Here is a 23535-nt window from a genome sequence, read left to right on the forward strand (position 1 = left end):
AAATTTGCTTTTTCAAGGGATAATTGTATAACCTGTATAAAAAGGCTACTGGATCATTTTTGTAAAGGATGAGATATATCTCCTCACCATTTACACAACCGTTCGATATTCAGTTGCGCTTATATATAATAATATATTTTATAACAGATGTGGCTTAATTTCCTGTAGTCAATAAACTTTATATTACCTTAACGATTTTCGCAATGGTTGTAATAAAATACGAAGCTACCACCTACGTGGAAACTAATTTTGATATTTTCTCTCTTAAACTTTTATTGTAACTACATATTGATTTTACTTGAATTCGAAGCACCTCGCTTTGATTTATTTATAAAATGTGGAGAATAAATTTTCCGTTCGGTATGGTTATTATAAAATTTACGTGTTTGGCGTCGTTCGTAATACTCCAACAACATGAAGTCCTGTTTACTCTGATTATTTTGGATTAATGGTTATTGTTTAGTTATTTTTATATGGTGATCCAATTTCGATAAGTCGAAATCAACAACGTGAAGCGGAACAGATAATACCTTTTGTGAGTGCCGTCGTTTTTAAATTGACGTAATTAATTTTGTGTATAAAAAAATGGAAGCAAGCTACGCACAAGCTGAAATTTAGCGAGTCGGTTAATGACGATACGCAGATTTTGGTAGTTTTTTAGAAAAATCCTTTTGTACGAGCGGCTTAATGCTGATATGCAAATGTAGGATTTTGTTAGTTTTTAGAAAAAGCTTTTCGAAGGAGTAATGGAACTGCGCAGAATTTTATCATTTGGTTTGTTGATGTATGCAGATGGTCTATCGTTTTCATTGATAGTGATCTTTAGTGAATGATTTACACAACAATAGTAAAAAAGTGGGCGGTAACTTGTATGCAAGCCACTCCTCTAGTGTAGTATCATCATCGAATTATGACGAATCTTGTTCAATCTGAACAGATCTTGCTCCAGGAGAATTAATCAGTTGATTAAATAACGTTATGATGGGAAGGGTATTCATGTTGCATTGTGAGAGCAATAAAAGAGATTAACTCACTTTGAAATATTTCTGGGACCACTTTACGTAAATAGGTTCATTTTTCGTAAAAAATTATGGCGATTTTTTGTGTGATGATGATTAAATTTGTGTCATACTGACTTGCAAAGTTTTCGAAATATTTCCTTGGCAACAGTAGTCTTAAGTATGTTGCAATGTAAACATTAGTTATCGACTGGAAATATGATAAAAATCATAGTTGTATATGTATTGACAGTAATCCTGTGTTGTAAAAAAATGTCGGAAAATTTTATGAAAATGTTTGTTGCTTTATTTAGAAAATTTAGAAAACAGTACTGGAGTTGAATTGGGCGACTTTCCACTTCTATGTTTTCTCGACGTTTCATGATGGTTAAACGCTAACCAACATTAAACATCGTAAATTGTTAATCAAAATTTATTCGTTATCGCCATCCAAAAAAATTGATAACGGATTAATTTTTCGTTTTTTCGACTTTAATTTTTTCATTTTTCCAACTTCCAACTTTTTCAGTTTTTTGTTTCTTCAACATTTCGCTTTGCAATTTTTCATTTTTCGATTTTTCAGTTTTTAAATTTTTTAATTTTTAGGTTTTTCCTTTTTTGCTTCCTTAATTTTAATTAAGTTCTTGATTTTTAATTTTCATTTTCATTTTCTCGAATTTATGTCACAATTTTTCGTTCTTTTATTTCCTTTATTTTTTCAATGGTTTTTTTTTCGATTTTATTTTTTCCTTTTTTTTAATATACCTAGTTATCTTTTCGTAGCAAGAACTTAAAACATGTTTATAATCTAATTGTAATTTTTGTAGGGAATATGGTTTTTACAATTACACTCCGCCCCTCGGTCTGTCAACGAATGAAAAATTCATCACGATTAAGTTGACACGCAAGGGTGGGGCTTAATCTTTAGCTTTATTTTTTTACTTAATATACATAGTATTCTTTGAACAAAACGATACTTAACAACATGTTTTCCATGAAATTTCTTATAGAGACGATGAATAAAAAAATCATCACAATTGAGATAGGGTAGGTGGGTGGGGCTTATATTTTGCCCGTGTGTCTTAATATACGTAGTCTTCTTTTCACAACAAGAAACTTTAAAACATGTTCAAAACAGAAAACATGGATTTTGCAATTACGCTCCTCCCTTCGGTCTGACAACGAATGAAACATTCATCACGATCGAAATCCAGACAGATGGGTGTGGCTTATCCTTTGGCTTTTTTGTTACTTAATACATACAGTTTTCTTTGATTAACACGATCACTGAAGAATACTTTTCACATGGTAATTCTTGTAGAAAAATACCGATTTTACCGCCTCCTTGGCTCACGACGAACAAAGAAAAACCGTCTCAGTTGAGATGGGGTGGGTGGTCGGGGCTTATATTTTGCTTTTTTTTCTTTTTAATATGCATAGTCTTCTTTTATCTCCCACACTTCTCTACAAATTTACCCTTTTAAACATGTTTTCAGTTTCTTGTCGTGAAAAGAAAACTACGTTCACATATTAAAAAAAAGGTAAAATACAAAGCCCGCCCACCCGCCCTCATTTCAATTGTGATGCCTTTTTATTCGTTGAGCCGAAGGCGGAGCTTAATTGCAAAATCCTTATTGCTCTACAAGAATCTACCATGTGGAAGTATCATGTTGTTGAAAGAAAACTACACCTACCGAGAAAAAAAAATCAAAAATTAAGCCCCACCCACCCTCCCGATTTCAATTGTGACGAATTTTTTATTCGTTATGAAATCGAGGGGTGGAGCTGAGATCCAAAGTCCGTATGTTTGGGGCATAATCGTATTGTAGAAAAGATTATTATGCGAAAAAATGAATATTCTTATTTTCTTAAAAGCAAAAGGAGATCGAGAGAAGAAAAAAAATGATACATAAATAAAAATTTTAGTATTCAGAACTTGGTTTTCTGTAAAACTCTAGCGTAAATCGGTAGATCTGGCAACAATGCCCATTTAATATTTTTAAGTATTTTATTGTTGAAAGAACTAAATCAGACTGTCTATATTACGAAAAGAAATTGTTATTATTTTTTTATTTATCGTGAGATGGGGGGCGGAACCTAAACGCAAAGTTCATATTTCTATACAAGAAATTACCATGTGAAACATGTTTTAAATACCGTGTTGTTGAAAGAAAACTACACATACGCCAAAACGACGTGCCGGTGTTGCTACCACCAGACTGAAATTAAAAGTGGAGACAAATGACCGAAAAACGTGACTTCTAGTCAGGTATGGCTCACGCAACAGTGCCTTCATCGTACGTCACCATGAGATTGCCAAAATTATTTTCAAATTTGCACATTTTCGAGATTAATTTAATAATTTTTAAATAAATTGATTTGTTTCTAATAACTTTGTGTTTCGGTTTAATTATGATATACGGGGTTCTTTGTACTTTAGAGCCCATGAAACGTTATGTCAAGGAAAAAAAAAGACAAAATGGCTTGGCGACAAAATATTCCATCGCAGGAGATTATTTGGAACTTGGTTTAATCTCTCTAAAAAATAAATTAATATAATCAGGTCGTGTCAGATCAGCTCTGATTAGTTTTACAATACGTTTCGTTTTTATGGTTTTTCAATTTTTCAAATTCTTGATTTCCAATTTTTAGATTTTTTTAAAGTTTTCATTTTATACATTTTCGTTCTTTCAGCTTTAGTTTTTCAGTTTTACAATTTTGCTGTTTTTCAATTTTTTTTTTTTCGAAAAAATGAAAAATCGATAAACCAACAATCGGAAAAAATTGAAAAATCGAAAAACTGAAAAAACGAAAAATTGCAAATTGCAGAACTTCAGAAACGAAAAATGGAAAAACTTAGAAATTGAAAAAAATAGTGCATCGAAAAATTGGAAAAAAGAAAAAATAAAAAGCCCAAAAATTGGAAAATAGAAAAATGATAGAACCGTCCAAATTGTAAAGTGGAAAAGCTGTAACACTGAAAAATCGAAGAATTAGAAAATTAATTATCGAAAAATTGAAAAATTAAAAGTAGAAAAATCAAATACAGACATGAAAAAGTTTTAAAAATGGAAAAATTCTCGAATCGTAAAATTGAAAAACTTTAAAATACATACATAATATGTCAAAGGAAAACTAGAAAAATTGCAAATCAAAAATTGAAGAAACGAAAAATTAAAAAATCGAAAAACTGAAAACATGAAAAATTGAAAACTCTTGAAATTGCAAATTGAAAAATTGCAAAATCTGAAATTTTAAAATGAAAACTCGAAGAGCTGCGTATCGTAAAATCGAAGAAACGAAAAACTGAGTAAATTAAAAATAAACAAAAAATTCGAAAACCGGAACGAAAAATTACAAATCGAAAAATTGCTATATCTAAAAATTGAAAAATTCAAAATTTGGAAAATTGAAAAACTGAAGAAACTAAAAAAGAAAAGAAAATTGAAGAAAGGAAAAATTCAAGTCAAAAAAGCTGTTATTTACGCCACTGGTTTTTACTTTATAGGGGTCATCACATTAAACCAAAAAGCAGGATTTGTTGGGCTGCGCTTCGAGGGCGAGGGAAGTTCTGTCGGAACCAAATTTTTATTTGAAGTTTATAATATTGAAAGTGTATTGTAACAATACAGTCTGCTTACTTTGTAAATGGTGTAAAAAATGTGTTAAATGAGGACAAATAAATACAATAATTTCACATTTAAATTGTTCAAACTTGAAAGTGTGGCGATATTTAATATTTAGACTAAATATATGACAAAGGCGCGCTTATTTGAAGTCTTAACCTCTTTAAACATATTGAACATACAACTACCCAGGTGTAGGATTACAAATAGGTAAGAAGTTTCATAGATCAATCACCTCGTTATTGTCATTAGATAACGTTTCATTGCCTAGAATTCTGATTTACTGATCTAATTTACAATTACAATTAATTCATAGTTTACATAACACCATTTTTATCTTCCATCAAGGTACGATATTAGTTCCCGTGGAACTTTATCCAATAAAAACTAGGAAGTCGTCGGTTCCAGTATAATTCCCGCCTTCGTTGTACAAGTTCTTTCCAATTTAAATGAATTAAAGTACTTGTAATGACTGAAAGTTAATGACCATGTGCAGTGTGCAATAAATGAACACCGTCTACCTGCCAATTAATAATTCCATGACTCTTATTACCCGTAAATGTGTGGTGTTAATTTTAACAAAATGTATTACGTACGTGTAACACTTGAAATGTACATTTGACAACACGTCATTTACAGATAACGCTGTACCTATTCGTCAATCGACCTTTAATTTTTGGTATTCCCGTGCATTGTATACCTTTTACATAGAAGCGCACTACTCAACTCCCGTTATCGATATCGTCGGCAAACAAGGAATATCAAACGTTCTAACAATTATTTGCATTTTTTACTCACTCTGTATTGTGTACATACCTACTCTGAAGTATATAATGCACGCACGTCAGAGCATTTCAGTCGGCGCGAAGGTTACAACAAAAATTACATTTATTGTCGAGTCACGCTGATACCACGCTATTAAAATTTATCAAACAAGAATGGAAAATATCACCATATCATCTCTGCAAGGTGTACAGTACTTTTACAGTGCTTCGATCAAAATAGCCGGTATGTTTATAAACACGAAATTATTTATTGTAGGCATAGAATTAGGTTACACTATCATTTCGAGCACGGCCAGTGGCGGGGGGCTGAATTAGGTAATGGTAATAAAAATTTGACTTTGCTAGGAAAGCGACGTTTGTAGTGTTGATTGATTGGTTATGTTCATGTGATTGATCGTTATCGTTAGGGAGAGAAATAGCGCATGATGTTATCGGCATTGTGTGTTGGTGATGACATGCAAATTTACTACTCACACCTGGCCCAAAAATCGGAAATGTCACGATTGTTATTTTTACAGTATATAAATTTACGGGTGATGTAAATATCTTGCAGGTTTCATCATCCGAATTGAGTATTTTATTGGTCGTGGACGAACCGCATTCTTTGACTCAGCAGATTTTTGATTTATTCAATTTTTTTGACCAATGTGGCACGTGGGTTATTGGCTTTAAAAGAATAAAATGAGGAGGATTTTGATAAAATGAAGGTTAAAATTTACTATAATCACGAAATTTCCATTACTAAGCAAGAGTGTGGGGTTTTTCTTTTTTTTCAAGAGTCATTTAATATGATTCATGAAGTATTTTTTCCTTATAGTTTGAATATGCATCATTCGTAGAAATGTTTCATATTTCAAATATATTTAATTAGTGATAAATGACTTAAAATTTGAAAATTCTTGACACCAAGTCATACGTTGTCATCGCCATTGTGCATTAGTAAAAATTTCAGAAAAGCAAGCCAGAAAGCTCAAATACAAAAAGGTGACTTAATGAATTTCCGCAAACAGTACTTTTAAAAACACGAAAAAATACAGGTACACGGTCTATATCAATCATGCTGAGCTTTCAAGGTGTTTCTGTTCTTACATACCATTGTTGTATGAATCTTTTTTTTTTACTACTACATACTACAGCGACTACTACGACATTCTTTAACGTTGTGGTGAAGTAAAGTTGTTTCAAAGTGATATCATAAAATTCTGTGGTTTTAAAGCTAGTCAGAGAAAATAAAACCTTCGCTTTCTTCTTCTTCTTCGTCTCCTTGCATCCTTTTACCCTAACACGTATCGGATGTAGAAAAAATTAAAACATAAATTATATATTGTGAGTGGTTAGCTGTAAACTCGGCAAACCTAGGAAATAATGCCATTTTTAGTCCATAATTAAACACTTAAGTTAAATTTTGACAAAATCTAGAACCTTTTTTTTGTATAAGTGTATTGAATATTATTTTTATTATACATAAAAAAATATATAGATAATAGCAGTAACAGTGCAAGAAAAAAAGGCCTGTGAGACGGAATCCAATGGGTGACAGTTTTCTCATTTTCTCGTTTTCGCATTCCATTTTGATGCCTTTGGGTGAAAAATCAAGGCTGATTCATAAACCACAAGTACGAGAGTGTGTCGTTCTATCAAATTTAAATGGGGTTTACTAAAGGTTAGGATGATTCGACAAATTTTGATTAGCGTTTAATTCACACGATATTAACATAGATGTGTGGTTAGTATGTAAAGCAAAGTCTCTTATTCGTTGTCAACAACTTTTTCTCGTTTTTCTTGTACGAACTTTCTTGATTTTATTTCTGTCATACCTTTTTTCGTATGAATGATTTCGATTGTTCATTTGTTGTACTGTAAAAATAAATCTGGAATTTCCGCGTATCATCTACTGGTGGAACTCAATTATTTAGCACTTAAGTAATATTTTTTGTTCCCTCATTAAAAAAAACTGTGGTATTTGACTTTTTTGTCAATTTTATTTCACAAGGAAAAAGGTATTTTTCTCTTTTTGAAAAATAGTGTCATTACGTCTATATGAACTATTTCCTACACTCGTAAGTAGAGAGAAATTTATTATTATACAGGGTGTTTCAGAGCACTACAGCATAATTTTAATGATGAATTATATGGCAAAAAATAAATAAACAGCTCTAGTAAAACTTAACTTACTTAACTTTCTCAAAAGCGGAGAAGGTACAAAATTTTTAAATTTGCTCCCTTATCAAAACGGATTGTTAATTGTATTAGTAAAAAATTGATCCAAGATTATTCGACAGAACTTCCCTTGCCTCTCAAGTACAATCAAAGAAATCCATTTTTTTTCGAAAAATTATAAAATTTGATTATGCAAATTTTATGTTTTTTATGAGAACTCTTATAAGTTAAAATAAATATTTGTAAAGACATGAGTTTTCCCTTAACAAAATTTTGTGATGACGTCACCAACATTTTTGCAAAGACCCGTATATCACTTTGGACAGGTGCAGTGTAATGTGTAATCATAACAATATTGTATTCCCAAATTTTCGGGAAAAAGGAGTGGGGCGTCCCCGATTTAATCAATAAAATAAATTGACTCTTTCACTAATTTTTATGAGTCACCCTGTATAAGAAATTTTAAAATTTTTAATGGAATCACAAGTATTGACCCATCATTTTTTATTTGGCAAAATTTTGGGATGATATGATCATTTTTTTGAGGAAGACAAACAAAATATGTTTTGCAGTTTCAAAGTTATATTGCAAAATATTGTTATACAGTTACAGATGTCTAGGGTGAAAATTCGACACGGATTCACACACCACAAATGCTTATTTTATAAAATTGAAAAAACTTATCATTATGACGTGACCCCACTGGTGGTGAGGTTAGCCAAATTTTAATTAGCGTTTAACCATCTACACAATATTCCTATACAAAATATGACAACAATCGGTCCAGCTTAGCATTATTGCTTATTTTTTGCCATATAATTCGTCATTAAAAGTATGTAGTAGTACTTTGAATCACCCTATGTACAGGATGAATTACGCAGCGTGCCTTTTTATTAATTTTTAGAAAAAGAAAAAAAAATTAAAGACGAAAGCTAACTTTTTTGATCTACAAAATTATTTAGATCAAAGTTGCCTCTGAAACATAACCTTGAATAAAAATAATTTCTAAAAATATCAATAATTATAATCAGCCATTGTTCAAAATTGCTTTAAATTCTTCTCCTTGAACTTCAATAAAATCTATAATACTAATAATAATGCTACTTATCAAGTGAAAAAGTTGTTTAAAAGTTGTAAATCCTAAATTTCCGATTCAGTTAGTAAAAAATTGAAATTTGAATGGAATGAATTTAGATATTGCATATTTTTGAAATTTTATAGTATGTTTTTTTTTCAAGAATGAGAAAGAATCTTGGGTGTTCTTGTGTTTTTTCAAAGAGTGTAAGAAAATTTTGGGGCCTCATAAGTCTTTTTTTAAGGAAGGGGAGAATTTGGAGAGGAAAATTTCGAAAAAATTTTAACTCTGTTTAGGAAAATGAAATTACTACTACTAATCATTTATGCGAACTTGCCTCACCTCTGAAGTACAACAATGAGGAGAAAAAATTAATTACCCGGTTACTAATGTTTTAGTTTTCGGTATTGTGGAAGCCTTGTTTTATTTTAGAACAAACGCAGTGGTTCATTGAAATGGGGTAGGGGTGGGTGGGCGGGGCTAACTTTTTTTCTACAAAATTATTTAGGTCAAAGTTGCCTCTATCAATAACCACTAACCAGATATTGCTCAAAATTGCAAAAATGTAAACCGTATATAACATTAAAAAAAAAATGCGATATTTGACTTTTTTGTCAGTTTTAGTTTACATGGAAAAAGGTATTTTTCTCTTTCTGAAAAATAGTGTTATTACGTCTTTTTTCAGTATTTATTTAATATTTTCATAATAAGCTTCTTGTGTTTATTATATTTCAAAATAAATTAACTATTTCGTACACTTGTAAGTAGAAAGGAATTTATTATTATACAGGGTGTTTCAGAACACTATTGCATAATTTTAATGGTGAATTATATGGCAAAAAATAAATAATAAGTTCTAGTGAAACTATATTTTCTCAAAAGCAGAGAAGGTACAGAATTTTTAAATTTGGTACGTTATCAAAACTAATTTCCACCATTGTTAATTGTATTAGCAAAAAATGGTCCAAGGTTATTTCGACATAACTTCCCTTGCTCCTGAAGTACAATAAAAGAGATAAACTTTTTTGAAAAATGATAAAATTTTATTATGCAAATTTTCATTCATCCGTTTTTGTGAGTCACCCTGTATAAAACAATTTAAAACTTTTAATGAAATGATAAATCACAAGTATAGACCCATTGTATTTTGCCCATTTTCGATTTCTAAGGTGAAAATTCGACACGGATTCACACACTACAAATGCAGGAGTATCTTATTTTATAAAATTTTCAAAACTTACTATTATGACGTCATCCCTTTGGTGGTGAGGTAGCCAAATTTTAGTTAGTGTTTAACCATCTGCAGAATATTCCTATACAAAATGTGACCATAATCGTTCCAGTAGTTTTGGACATTGCTTGTCTAACAAAAATGGATACAGACTCCAGACGGAAACGGGAGACAACGTTTTCATACTCTAGAGGTCATAACACGTCGAGAAAATATGAAAGTGGCAATTCGCCCGACTCGATTACTATAATTACTTCCTTAGCTTAGTATTATTCACGTATTTTTTGCTATATAATTCGTTATTAAAAGTATGCAGTAGTGCTTTGAATCACCTGTATATAAAAGATAAATTACGAAGCGTGCCCTCTTATTAATGTTTATAAACAAAAAAAAAAAAATTGAAGACGAAAGTTAACTTTTTTAATCTACAAAATTATTTAGAGCAAAGTTCCCTCTGAAACATAACCAACACACCTTGTAGAAAAGTAAGTTCTAAAAATATCAATAATCAGACATGGGTCAAAATTGCAAAAATTATAGGAATTTTCAAGATCTCCGCAAACTTCAATAAAACCTATAATACTAACAATAATGCTATTAATCAAGTGAAAAAGTTGTCTAAAAGTCCTAAATTTCACATTCAGTTGGTAAAAAAAATGAAATTTGAATGGAATCAATTCAGATATTCCATATTTTTGAAATCTTGGTGTCTTCTTTCAGTTAAAAAATATTTCAAACTTAAAACCACAGAGAATTTTGTACAATGTTTTTTTTTTTTCAAGAATGAGAAAAAATTGTGGGTGCCCTTGTGTTTTGTGTATCAAAGAGTTTAAGAAAATCTTAGGGGCCTCGTATGCCTTTTTTTTAAGGATGTATTTTGTTTTTGAATGAATTTGGAGGAAAATTTCGAAACAAATATAACTCTAAGAAAATGAAATTATGTACTACTACTAATCATTTACGCGAACTTTCCTCATCTCTGAAGTGCAACAATGGAGAGAAAAAATGAATTACCCGGTTACCGAGGTTTTATTTTGTAGTAATGTGAAAGCCTTGTTTTATTTAGAACAAACGCAATTGGTTCACTAAAATGGGAAAGGGGTGGGTGGGCGGGCTAACTTTTTTGTCTACAAAATTATTTAGGTCAAAGTTGCCTCTATCAGTAACCAGACATTGTTCAAAATTGTAAAAATATAAACTGCATAAAACTATACAGAGTGTTTTGTGTTTAAAGCGCAACACAACCAACATTTATTTTTGAAATTCCACTCCGACGTTGCCATCTCATTCCAATTTTCTTGAAATTTTTTAGTAATGAGAAGGTCCACAAAAAATCTCAATAAACAGTCCTTAAGGTGTCATACATTTAGTGCACCATTTTTGAATCCGCCACCAACTATGACTACTGATTTTCACATTAGAGCAGTGATTTAACCAAACATTTTTAGCAAAATGTAGCAAAAATTCTATTTTAGTAATTTATTTTAACCTGCATTTTGTTACATTACATGGCTTGAAAAAATATTCACCTATATAACATAAACGCAACAAATTGATAAACTATGTGAAAAATCCCGTTTTTTTACCGTAAATAGACACATTTTTATTAGCGTTTTATCATCTTCGCAATAATTTTAAAATACACAAAATCGCAGATAAATTGGTGCCGAAGTTCGGAAATTATGTAACTAATAAAACCGCGGACAGACATGAAGGGGAAACTTAATTTTACAGGTTACGAAATACCGAGAGAGCAATAAAAACACGATCAAGGGCAGCCATGGACTATGGACTATTAAAGACAAATGTTCAAAAATGCGTGGCTACCTTTGATCGATTTTTTTATTGCTCTCTTAGTATAAGACAATCATAAGAAAATCGCTTGGTAAATAAGAATTTAAAAAAACTTAATGGGTATAAATATGTATCAACTCTCCGGAAGTGATGCATAAAAAGGTTGGGTGAAGTTCTGTACTGCTATCATATTAAAATCTTTATTTCAAGTAAAAAGAAAAACACTCAAAAAATTGTCTGAGTGAAGCAATACGATATTGATCGTTGATAAACATTTCACGGTAATAGATTTGAGATTTCCACGAAGCGTTGTAACAAGGATATACAGTTTTGTGGGTAAAAATATTACCTACTTCTAATCTCATGATATGGATAATCTATCGCACGTGTTTACACATATTTATACAAGAAACTGCAAGTAATGATCTTAAAATATTGGACCCCCCTATCGTTGCTATTTGCACAATAATAATAACAGTACATGTTTGTTCGCACTAGTAATTTACAGACGGGAAATTTTTGTTTTCCCACCTACTTGTTATCTTTTTACACCGAACAGACATTTAGGCGTACTAAAAAAATCGAGAAAAACACGAACTTGAAAAATACTTAATTGATATAGTGGAAAGCATAGATAATGAAAAAATATAATTGGTGTAATATATTTTTATACGGCATTTTTAACAATCCGATATTCCCGGAAAGATCCTTATCGAGGAAAGCATACCTCCACATTTGCAATAAAATAATATCAATTTCCGTTATCTTCAATATCAACGCGGTTAACAAAATTTCCACGTTTACGGTAATAACCTAATAACTCATCACCTGATTAAAGTGACAACAGTCTATTTATATACGTACACATCGTACCCCAAACATTAGGAAGTAAATGTTTTTCACCTCTTGCCAAAATTTTAAATCTCGAGGTTAATAACCATCCTATTTTTTTCCAGTCATTCTGACGTTGTAGTATCATTTAAACGTTATCAGCAGATTTTTTAATACCTTACAAAGCAGAGTAGATTTAAATTAAGCATGCATTAAACATAAAGAGTATCAACTAATTCCCCTTATTAACATTTCCCAGAAGTGGTTTACTCCCATTGAAAATCTCACGCATTCTTGTCTTGACCTACGCTAAAGTTTGTAACTGGTCCAGGTTTTAAAAGTCATCACCTCATTCGCCACAGCATATCGGAATAAAACAGAACTCGTTTCTTGATATATTCAATAGATAAAAATTTTGATTAGGTGTACCGCGGTCGAGTTAGTCGCGAACTGACTGCGGTACACAAAAGACCCATTGTTTGCTCTGTGATATTAGTGTATAATGTGTCAATAAAAAAATGATTTCGACAGAGGATAGCAATTGGCCTATAGATCTAGAGTAAGAATGCAAGTCATTTTGATAGTTTATTTTGTACGTTTCAAGGCTAAAACGTGCACTCACCAGTAATTCTGTAATATTCTGATGTGTTTTTCGCTTGAAACACATGTGATAATTACAAGAAAAATTCGTTCTTGACTTCTTGGTCTTGGCGATTTTGTAGAAGACCTTGAACAGGGGCAATTCCCCAGTACAATATAGATTATCATCTCAAAACAAATACTTGGGTTCGTAAAAAGAGGGAATCGTTTTGAACTTTGTACCGTTTACGTACATGTGATTACTATGAAGAGCTTAAAGTTCCTTAATTGCCGTCGCAATAAATGACAATTCATGGATCGTTAAATGAACCGTAAATCATTTCGTTGAAGGGGAATTACGCGTTGTTCGAGGCAGGAATGTGGATTTTGGGCCGGACGTTTCCAAGAATGGTTTTAGGATACTTCAAGCAGACAAATTCTGCAAAGATTCAGCGAAAGAATTAGTGCAAAAATTGTCTACATTATTTGACTTTTAACTAGTTGTGTGCTATATCAGGAACTTTCACATTTTCAAAGGAAATGACAGTGCTAATAGGAAATATAAATAACTTGTAATTTCAATTGAGTTGATAGAACATCTGGTCCTCTTAATTCTATTAAACTTATCCTGATAATGTTATCACATTATCACACTTCTTAAATTTTTCCGTGTAGCCCAGCGGTTGGTCGAATACTTACAAGGAATCGTCATAATTGCAGTTAACATGTTCTCATTTTTATGATCTCCACAACAAAATCCTCTAGTGATATGGGAGGATTTGTGATGTAATCTCCCGAATTGTACTTTGTACCCACATGTTTTTAGTTTGTGTCAAATCGTATTTTCGTGTAACCTCTGCCAAGTCTAGTTTCTCCGAAAAATCTACATCGTATTTTCGGAAAAGTTTGCTTTCCCAAAATGGTTAAGTATTCAGAAGTAAAGACAAGTTTTATGACAAACAAGTGACAGTCGATCTCGTTCTAAACTGGGACAAGCAATTTAAAGGTTTGGGTTATTATTATTATCATTATCGAGTTCATAGTATTACAGCGATTTTTAATATTTCAGTCTGGCATTTTGTTGTTTTTTATTTTGTTATTATTATTTTTAAAACTGTTTTTTTGACTTCCTCTGTCCTTGCAGGTAGAGAATTAAATAAATTAATAGTTCAACATTTTCTTGTAAGTTTAATGTTTTCACTATGTTTACAGTAGGATGGCCACTTTTGATGCTTTTGTTATATTTTATGAACATTACTTGAGCGACAATTTTGGATGAATAAATTTATGATTAAGGTCAGTGTAGTTAGTGATTCATTGGTACGTTGAAAAACAATATCATTCGCCCCGGGAGAAAGAGGTCCGCAAAATCAAGGCCCTAAATCACTGTCGCGCAGCGTATGTGAGACCCTCATGATACCATTGACAGTTTGTAACAGTTGTGAATTATGTTTGTGGAGTTGACATTGAAGTTTTTTATTTTTGCTTTTTTTGCTAATTCATGTTTTCTAAACATTTCATAGTTCCTAGAATATGAAAAAGTAGGTCTGGCGTTTCCGTCTGTTTGTCGTCTATTGGCCATTTTATAGACAATCTCCGAAACTACTCGACCGAGTGCTGTGAAATTTTAGATTGTATTTGAAGCATGCGATTTAATCCTTATGTTTAACTGTGTATATGTAGATTTTTGGAAAATAAAAAATTGTACAATACATTTTTATAATTGAACTTATAAACACCAATTGCGCTGAAATTTTGCACACGATTTTAGATCATGGTAATTATGGCGAAACGCTAATCAGAATTCATTTGCTTATCGCTTCCAAAAATTTGATAACATCGTCTCAAAATATTGCAAAGTTGGATTTGTTTTATTTTTAACCTTGTGCATGACCCCCCGCCAAGTACGGTCCAACAAATCCCGTTTTAAAAAATGATAAAATTTGAATTTACGATTTTTGTTTTGTGGTAACCTTTGTAAAGTACAAGCACAAGCCCGTACAAGTGCGAACAATACCGACTAAAAGAATTCGACTATTAGCACGTTCAGATAACAAGATTTTGTGTGAAAAGGAAATGAAATTTGATTGATTAATTAATTAATTCATGGAGTTGTTATTATGAAAATTTTATTATTAAAAATAGGCGGTCGCGACATTACTGTATTCTTACATTCTCGAGAAAATAGAGTGAACCGGTCTTGATTTGAGAAAAAAAAAAAATATTGAAAGTTATTTCGACAAAACTTCCCTCTATAAAGTAAAAAAATATGAATGCATTGATAAACTACAATAATAGAAAAATTTTCGCACATTTTAGACGGAAAAATTTGGCGATGCTGTCATCAGTTTGGACGGAGAGAGGAGATAAAATTTCATTACGATTTACCAAGCTTACGATAAACTTAAAACGTTTGCAAGATTTCAAGGCATTTGGTTTTGCCATTCAAAAGTTTGATGACCTGATTAATTTTTAAATAAACAGATAAATTTTGATTAACGATCTACCTTGCTCCGATGCCCTTAAAACGTCTATAACATTTCAGGTTTTGTAGTTTCCATATTAAACCGCAAAATGTTATACAATTTTTTCCCAAAAATCTGGAAATTTAAGGTAAAAATCAACACGGAGTTACTATTGTAAATTTTGGAAAAGACGTCATCGCAAATTTTGGTTAGCATTTTATCGACACGATATTTATAACATGCATATGAAATTTGACAAGAATCGGGCTAGTAATTTCGGAGAATATCTGTCTAATAAAAAATGACACTGACGGCAAACAGACGGATGGAAATGGGAGACCTATTTTTTGATATTTTAGGGACCACGAAACGTCGAGAAAACATGAAAGCAGCGATTCGGACGCTAGTACAGTACTTGAAACCGATTGGCTGAAATTTGCCATTTTAAATTATCGTGAACATTGTAAGTTTGTAATCAGAATTCAACTGTTAATATTTGCTCAAAACACGTCATCTCAAAATTTATTTATATCAATCTTACTTGAAGTGTTTACAGTAACATGGTGATTTAATAATAAATTCAGATTTTTATTCATAAGAATGCGATTTATTGACATTGATTTCATGATTACAGAACAAGAATTCAAATTAATTGATTCATCGCCTCTAGAAAGTTAATGACATCATCGTGAATGTATGGAAACGACTCCGCAAATACAACTGATACATTTTTGTAGTGCAGTTTTTCGAAATCACTAAGTGTTATTGTTAAATACGTGACAAATTGTAAACAGCACATCTGGGATTTCTTGAGGACTCAACTAGACAAACAAAGTCATAAAAATTCCTCTATTCTTTTCGGTGACTGGATGAACCGGCATCAATAGCACCCCCCAATCCCTGCGCCACGTGAACGCAAATTTCAATTATTATTTTATCATTATTAAAGATCGACGGGCGCATTCTCTATTTTCAAGAAAATAGGGGGATTCATTCTTAATTTGATGAATAAACAATTCTGTGATGACGTGATTAACATAGATAATACTAGTAACAAACCATTACCCATTACCAATGCAAGACAAAAAATACAAAAGTGACCATTCGTCCGATGGACTCAATTACTACATTTCCTTAGCTTATGCTCGGGAAGTGATAATTAATAAACGACTCTATTAATTTTATTGATTATTTAAAAAATTACTGTTTAATTTTTAAAAATTCGCGAAACACAGTACCAATTTTTATTTCAATATTCAGGCGTTTTCACAGACGAAATAATATTTGCCGAATAACCTTTTATAAGTTCTCTACGAAACTGGACTTGCTTGAATGTGCTTTAGGTGCGAGGGAAGTCCACTTTTGGTATGGTCCGTAATTTCAGGTACTGACCGATCAATATGTGGGTTAATTCTTTAGAATTTAAGCAACTTCAGATCTTTTCTCTATAACGGTGTTCCGAAGAGAAAGTATTTTACGAGTGTAGAAAAGTTGATTACCGAAGTAGCGCCAAATATCGAAATATCACTGCAAAAATTTGACCAGTTTTAGTTAATGTTGTTAAAATACAAAGGACCATTAGTGGCACCTTGAGTTAGTTTTAACAGCTGAACAAGAGTGTAGTAGAACATAGTTGTGTATCATGTGAATCTGATGGTCCAATGTGTCCATTACAACAGTCTTGTATTACCTTTTTGCAACACTATTATATTGTAGCCATGAATTATAAAATGTGACAACAACTTTTTTTTTCGGAGATAAAGTATTGATTACATTCGCTGTTTCATCGAAACACCCATTGTTTCTCGGAGAAGCACATATTGACTTTACTCAGTATGTTTTTTGACTTTGATAAAATTTAACAAAAAAATGGACATACGTATACATTTCCATTAAAAGATAGTGTTATATTAATACAACCAGCCGTCAATTGTTATCAGTCACTAACTCTTTGACTGAAAATCATGAACTACTTGCCGGCCATATTCAAACTTATGTTTAGACGAGTGACTTTAAAATCGATTCTACTTGAAAGTCAACTCTGATAAGATACATAAGTATGCTTACTCGATAACGATCTAACTAATCCATTTTTCGTCATTCGTTTGTGACCTAAATTGTCATTTTTCTGTTCCAGCTGTAGGATGGACGGTGACGAAGACAGCTACTGCGCTAAGCCACATTCCCGCCAAAATGGCGTCCACGTGTCTGATTTGGGCGACATGAGTTTCATGATGCTGGACTACATTAAGGAAGCCATGAAGGTAAATCAATCAGTTTATAATAATCTCCGAAATGCGATAGTGGTTTTTGAAGGCCATGGACATGATGAGGAGCCACCAAATGCTAACCGACATAACGCTGGAGGTCGGCCACGAAGTATTCTACGCCCATCGGGTGGTCCTCGCCGCCGCTAGTCCTTATTTCAAGGCGATGTTCACCGGTGGTCTGAAAGAATGCGAAATGACCAGGATACCTCTCCAGGGCGTATCGCCAACCGCCATGGCTAGACTGATACATTTCATGTACACTGGTAGGATTAGGGTTACGGAAAATACTGTGTGCCAATTGTTACCTGCTGCAACAATGCTACAAGTTAGTATAAATTTTCGTTTACTCATCGAGATTGATGATCCTCGCGATAAGAGCCCGGTTAAAGTTCAATTGCTTTTTGTTCCAGGTGACGAACGTAATACAAGCGTGCTGTGATTTTTTAGAAAGACAATTAGACCCGAGCAATGCTATCGGAATCGCTAGTTTCGCTGAGCAACACGGATGCATAGAATTATGCAAAAAGGCGAATCAGTACATAGAACGGCACTTTTGTCAGATCTGTCAGGAAGAGGAGTTTCTGCAGTTGAGCGCGTTACAGTTAATCACGTTGATTAAGAAAGATGAGCTCAATGTACAAGACGAGAAGGAGGTGTACAACGCCGTCCTCAAGTGGGTCCGACATGACGAAGAGAATAGACATAAGAAAATGGAACACATTTTGAGCGCGGTGCGGTGTCAGTTCTTGCCACCCAAGTTTCTCAATGACCAAATGACCAACTGTGAGGTTATCAAAAAGGCGCCAGCGTGTAGGGAATACTTAGCTAGAATATTCAAGGATCTGACGTTACACATACGTACTGTTGTTAAAGAAAGAACACCAAATATACCTAGGGTTATTTATATCGCCGGCGGCTATTATAGGCAATCTCTGGACGTTCTAGAGGGATACAATATTGACGATAAAACGTGGCACAAGTTGGATAGTCTAACGGTGCCAAGATCTGGATTAGGCGGCGCTTTCTTGAAGGTAGGTTTTTTATGGCGGTCGACAATCTCTTGTTTACAAGTAACGCTAACAAGTTTTTCGTTATTTGTGTCGCGTTATCACCGGAAGACGGAATGACTTGGAAATTTTAATCGCGCTGGTTTCTAAACAGTGACGTTGCTATTGCAAGGGTGTGGGGTAAATCTTGGCTACCACCGACCAATAGGCACAGCATTATCAGTATTACTTAAGTCAAGTGCTCTTGATAAATCGTATGATCGTGGTCAACGTAAATAGTGACACCAATTAATCTTTTTTCAACGACTGTTTAATGACTGATAACAAAGCTTTTATGTAGTTGTACAAAAAAAAGATATATGTGTTTCTACGAATTCAATGACAATACGGAAATTGTATTCTTTTGTTTGGAAAAAATGCAATCGGTGTTTTTATCATTTCAAACGTTCTTATTTTAACGTAATAGAAGGTAAGTAGAAGTAAAAATACCAAATTTATTATCGCAATGAATACGAAATGCTTTTGAAAATACATATGTGACCTTATCAAAAGGGACAAACTTAAAAATTGTTCTAGAGAGATTGAGTGCCATAACATGTGGCTACTACATTGCTCGAAAAAATTCAAAAAACTTGGAACAACGCGACAACATTGTCTGTAAATGTCAAAAAAATATGGACAGTCTAATCAGAGTGTGTAACAGTATATAGGGTGTTCTATTAAAAAAAACTACGTTTAGTTGCAGAAGTAGAATACACATAAATCCGAAATGTTGAAGAATGTCATATAATCTTTATAGTATACATGTACCAAATATTTGGATTAATTTTAAGTTTATGTTCTATAAGTTGGGGGACCGTTTCACCATATTTTTCTTACTTACATTCTTGTGTCATTTATTTGTTTTTTTTTTTTTTTAATTAGATCCATTACCACCATCACACAGTACAACTATTAATTGTACGATTTTTGTTGTTACTTAAAAATGTGAGTTTAAAGATTGTTTGTGATCACTAATGTCTGCAGGACCAAAACATCCTCAACGTGCTCACTACGCTCGCATTTTAGAGGTTGATTTTTTCAGAATTTACCTTCACAGGAAAATCTCCAGGATTATTATAATAAAAACTAAGTAGCCTTGGTGACCATTTAACCGTAAAAGCTTTTATGACACTAATAAGAGCCGGTTTATAGAAAGCGAATTAAAGTTAATTCGCAATTAACTTTTAATTGAGGTCCGTTGCTACGCAACGTGCATGTTTTAACCAATTATTACTGGCTCATATTCTACATTTTAATCCTGTGTTAAATTAATTGAGAATTAAATATTTAATTCGCTTGTAAAGTACTTGTTGAGATAAGACTGAACAATGTTATGAGTAGTTACTAGAATGAAGAGGGGGTAGGTGGGCGGGGCTTATAAGACTCTCTAAAGAAAACCTAATCTCAAACCCGCCTTTTTTCCATTCACCAACTTCTTTTATTTACTGTAAAATGGAAATTGAATTCTATTTTGACAAGCGGTAGAATCTAAAATTTTAATTAAGGTCAAAAATGGCCCCGCCCACCCACCCTTGTTCCATTTTGATCACCCATTTTATTCGCTCTGAGACGGAAATTCTAGGATTATATATTTTTTTTTAATCAAATTTTGTTTACATAGTATAGCTTGCTCATAAAAGAAAGAGAAAAAAGCCAAAATTATCCCCGCCCACCCACCCGTTTTCTCATTTTTAGTCACTTCTATCAGTCTAAACTGCAAAAAAGAACGCTTAGAATGCGAGTGCAGCGAGCATATGCAGGTGATGTTATTAAAAATAATTCACTGGTGTTCTTGAGAAGCTAAATTATTAAATGAATAACCAGTTAATCTTTAAAGCAATTGTGATTACTAAAGTTGGGGTTCCCCGAATGTGCTCGCAGCGCTCATATTCCAAGTGTGTTTTTTAAAATCTAGAGATTTATTATTACAATTGAACGCAAACTTCGCTAATACTTTCTTGGATACTTCTAAAATTAAACTTTGAAAAAAGAAAAATTAGAATGCGAGCACAGCGAGCACGTTCAAGTTTTATTTTAAAAAAATTGGTCTAAAGTTACAAAATTTTCAGAAAAATGGGGTGAGCCGCTTTTAATTTGATCAATAAAGTAAAAAGGCTCATTCATTAATTTCTTTGTGTCATCCTGTATAAGCAATTATAAAAACTATGAATGCATTGATAAACCACAAGTGTGGAATATATGTATGTATTAATATTATGTATAAATATAATAATATTTTGCTTATGATAACTTTTAAACGTTTGGAAGATTTCAGAGCATTCCGTTTTGCCGTTTCAAAGTTAAATTGCAAAATGTTGTTATACAATTTTAATTTTTTCCAAAAATCTGGATGTCTAATAAAGATCCGGATAGACGGCAGACAGACGGATAGATGGAAACAAATCCTATTTTTTGTACTCCAGAGGTCATGAAACGTCGAGAAACCATAAAAGTAGCCAATCGTCCGACGGACTTGATTACAATGCATCCATAATTTACACACAGGAAACGAAAATCTAGCCAAATCATTCATTCGACTATGAAATTAGTGTTGAAAATCTTGAATGTCACCATACCATGTTACATAATATTAGAACAATACAGATTACAAAATAGATTCGTTATTTGTTTCTGCGTCATGCCTCTACGAGTATTGTTAACACAGTCCAAAAATAAACTTCAGCTGACGTAACACTATTTAGTAACCTGATTTTTTACAAACTTGGGTTTAATACGTTCAAACTAATTTTACTAGATGTCTTTTTTTAGTTTTTTTTTTTTTCACATATAACAGACGCCACTGCTAGTATCAGATTATCACAGCTACCTAAATTTAACCTCTGCTAAGACTTATTTTAACCTTCAGGGTACTTTCTATGCCGTCGGTGGCCGAAACAACGCCCCAGGCAACAGCTACGATTCCGATTGGGTCGACAAATACAACCCCGTCAAAGACCAATGGCGACCGTGCAGCCCCATGTCCGTACCAAGAAACCGCGTCGGAGTGGCCGTAATGGACGGTCTCCTCTACGCAGTGGGCGGCAGCGAAGGATCCAAGTACCACAACAGCGTCGAATGGTACCTCAATCCCAACTCCCCCCTTTCATTCATTCATTGTACCTTTTTTTAGCTATGACCCTGACTTGGACCGGTGGACTACAATAAAACCCATGCACTTCAAGCGCCTAGCCGTGGGTGTAGCCGTCGTGAACCGCCTTCTCTACGCCATAGGTGGTTACGATGGTATCCAGAGGCACAGCAGTGCCGAATGCTACCATCCCGAAAACAACACGTGGTCGATGATAGCCCCCATGCACACCCAGCGTAGCGGGGCGGGTGTGGCCGCGATCAACCAGTTCATATACGTGGTGGGTGGGTACGATGGGTCGAAACAGTTGAATACGGTGGAAAGGTACGATACAGAGAGGGACGTGTGGGAGTTCGTCGCTAGTATGAAGATTGCAAGAAGCGCCCTAAGTGTGACGGTGCTGGATTGCAAAATATATGCAATGGGTAGGTTTGGGTGTTCGTTGCTGACGGTGTTGCTCACTTGGTTGTTTCTAGGTGGATATAACGGTCAGGATTTTCTCGCGAATGTGGAGATTTACGATCCGATGGGGGATGCTTGGGAGGACGGAGAACCGCTAACTTCCGGGCGGTCGGGGCACACGAGTGCTGTGTGTTACCAGCCGCCGTGTACTCAGAAATGTAAAATTTTGTCGAATTTGAGTAGCAGTTCGTCTTCGTCGTCTTCTTCCACGGTTAAGTAAAATAAGACGGATTAGATTGTTTGAGATTATATTAGTCCTGACTGAAAACTAATGTGCATTTTTTTTGCATCGAGAGTTGTATATCTCATATATGTGATAATGTTTGTCTGACGAGTGTATGTTCTTTTTTCATTTTGTAATTAAGTGCAGTTAATGACCGGTATTTAATAATTTATTTGTGTATATATTTCGCATGAGTGAGTTTTCTTATGATTTTGTAGATACTTCCAAATAAATTTAAGTCTTTTATTGTTTGAGAATTACTGTGAGACAGTATTTATAAATGTTACAAATAAAACATTCCCGTTGCCTTAATGTGACTTTTATTTTTACCATGATGCCAATGAAGGCTATATTTTTACACCTTTTAATTCCCGTCAAACGACTTTCGCAACTCTGTTGCCATGTAAAGTGATTGGTGTCGAATAAAAACAATATTTCAGACATGTTTTTGTGCCTGACAATCTTTTGAAACAAATTGTGATGAGGTATCATTTAAATAGCAAAAGTCTCCAATGAAGCGCTGCCACCAAATATATTTTCTTACCTATGTAGTCACTTGAAAGGAAAAACCGTGTAAATTTAGCAAATTATAGTTTTGTTCTTTACTTATTTAAAGATTAAGATATGATTGCTAAATTTTCTTTTTAGTATTTTAGTTATATGTATTATTAAATACAAATTTATAACTCCAGCCCAAACTTAAATAGTGGCTCTTGTATTTGGCTGACACATTTTTCCTAAACAGGATCGGCTTATCTCTAGCGATATTAGCTTAAGATGCTCTTTATTTGCAAAAGAGAAGCTTGGAAAAGTCAAAGTCATAAAACCACGATATCTCTTGTGCCAGTATACACCTTGAACTTTTTTTTAAGTGTTATTTAAGTTCTGCGGTACTACAT

At 33.1% G+C, this 23535-nt stretch overlaps 1 protein-coding gene across 6 annotated transcripts in view; it reads left to right on the top strand.

The window, feature by feature from the left end:
• The window catches only part of LOC135141673 (kelch-like ECH-associated protein 1B), a 33428-nt gene extending 10480 nt beyond the window's left edge, over positions 1-22948 (top strand). For 3 of the 6 annotated variants that reach the window (XM_064072994.1, XM_064073003.1, XM_064072987.1), the window contains exons 2-7: positions 17682-17808; positions 17861-18139; positions 18225-18845; positions 21730-21941; positions 21994-22376; positions 22428-22948. In XM_064072994.1, coding sequence (XP_063929064.1) covers positions 17682-17808; positions 17861-18139; positions 18225-18845; positions 21730-21941; positions 21994-22376; positions 22428-22633 — 1828 coding nt within the window. In that variant the 3' untranslated portion in view covers positions 22634-22948. Of the gene's footprint in view, positions 1-5541; positions 5633-12934; positions 13060-13130; positions 14086-17681; positions 17809-17860; positions 18140-18224; positions 18846-21729; positions 21942-21993; positions 22377-22427 lie in introns of those variants that run through there. The other 3 variants (XM_064073020.1, XM_064072979.1, XM_064073012.1) reach the window with 3 other exon arrangements.
• Positions 22949-23535: the final 587 nt, after the last annotated feature.

The sequence above is a fragment of the Zophobas morio genome, unplaced genomic scaffold (assembly GCF_036711695.1).
Source record: "Zophobas morio isolate AGI-343-1 ecotype UQ-CSIRO unplaced genomic scaffold, CSIRO_AGI_Zmor_V1 ptg000004l, whole genome shotgun sequence".
Classification (NCBI taxonomy): Eukaryota; Metazoa; Arthropoda; class Insecta; order Coleoptera; family Tenebrionidae; genus Zophobas; species Zophobas morio.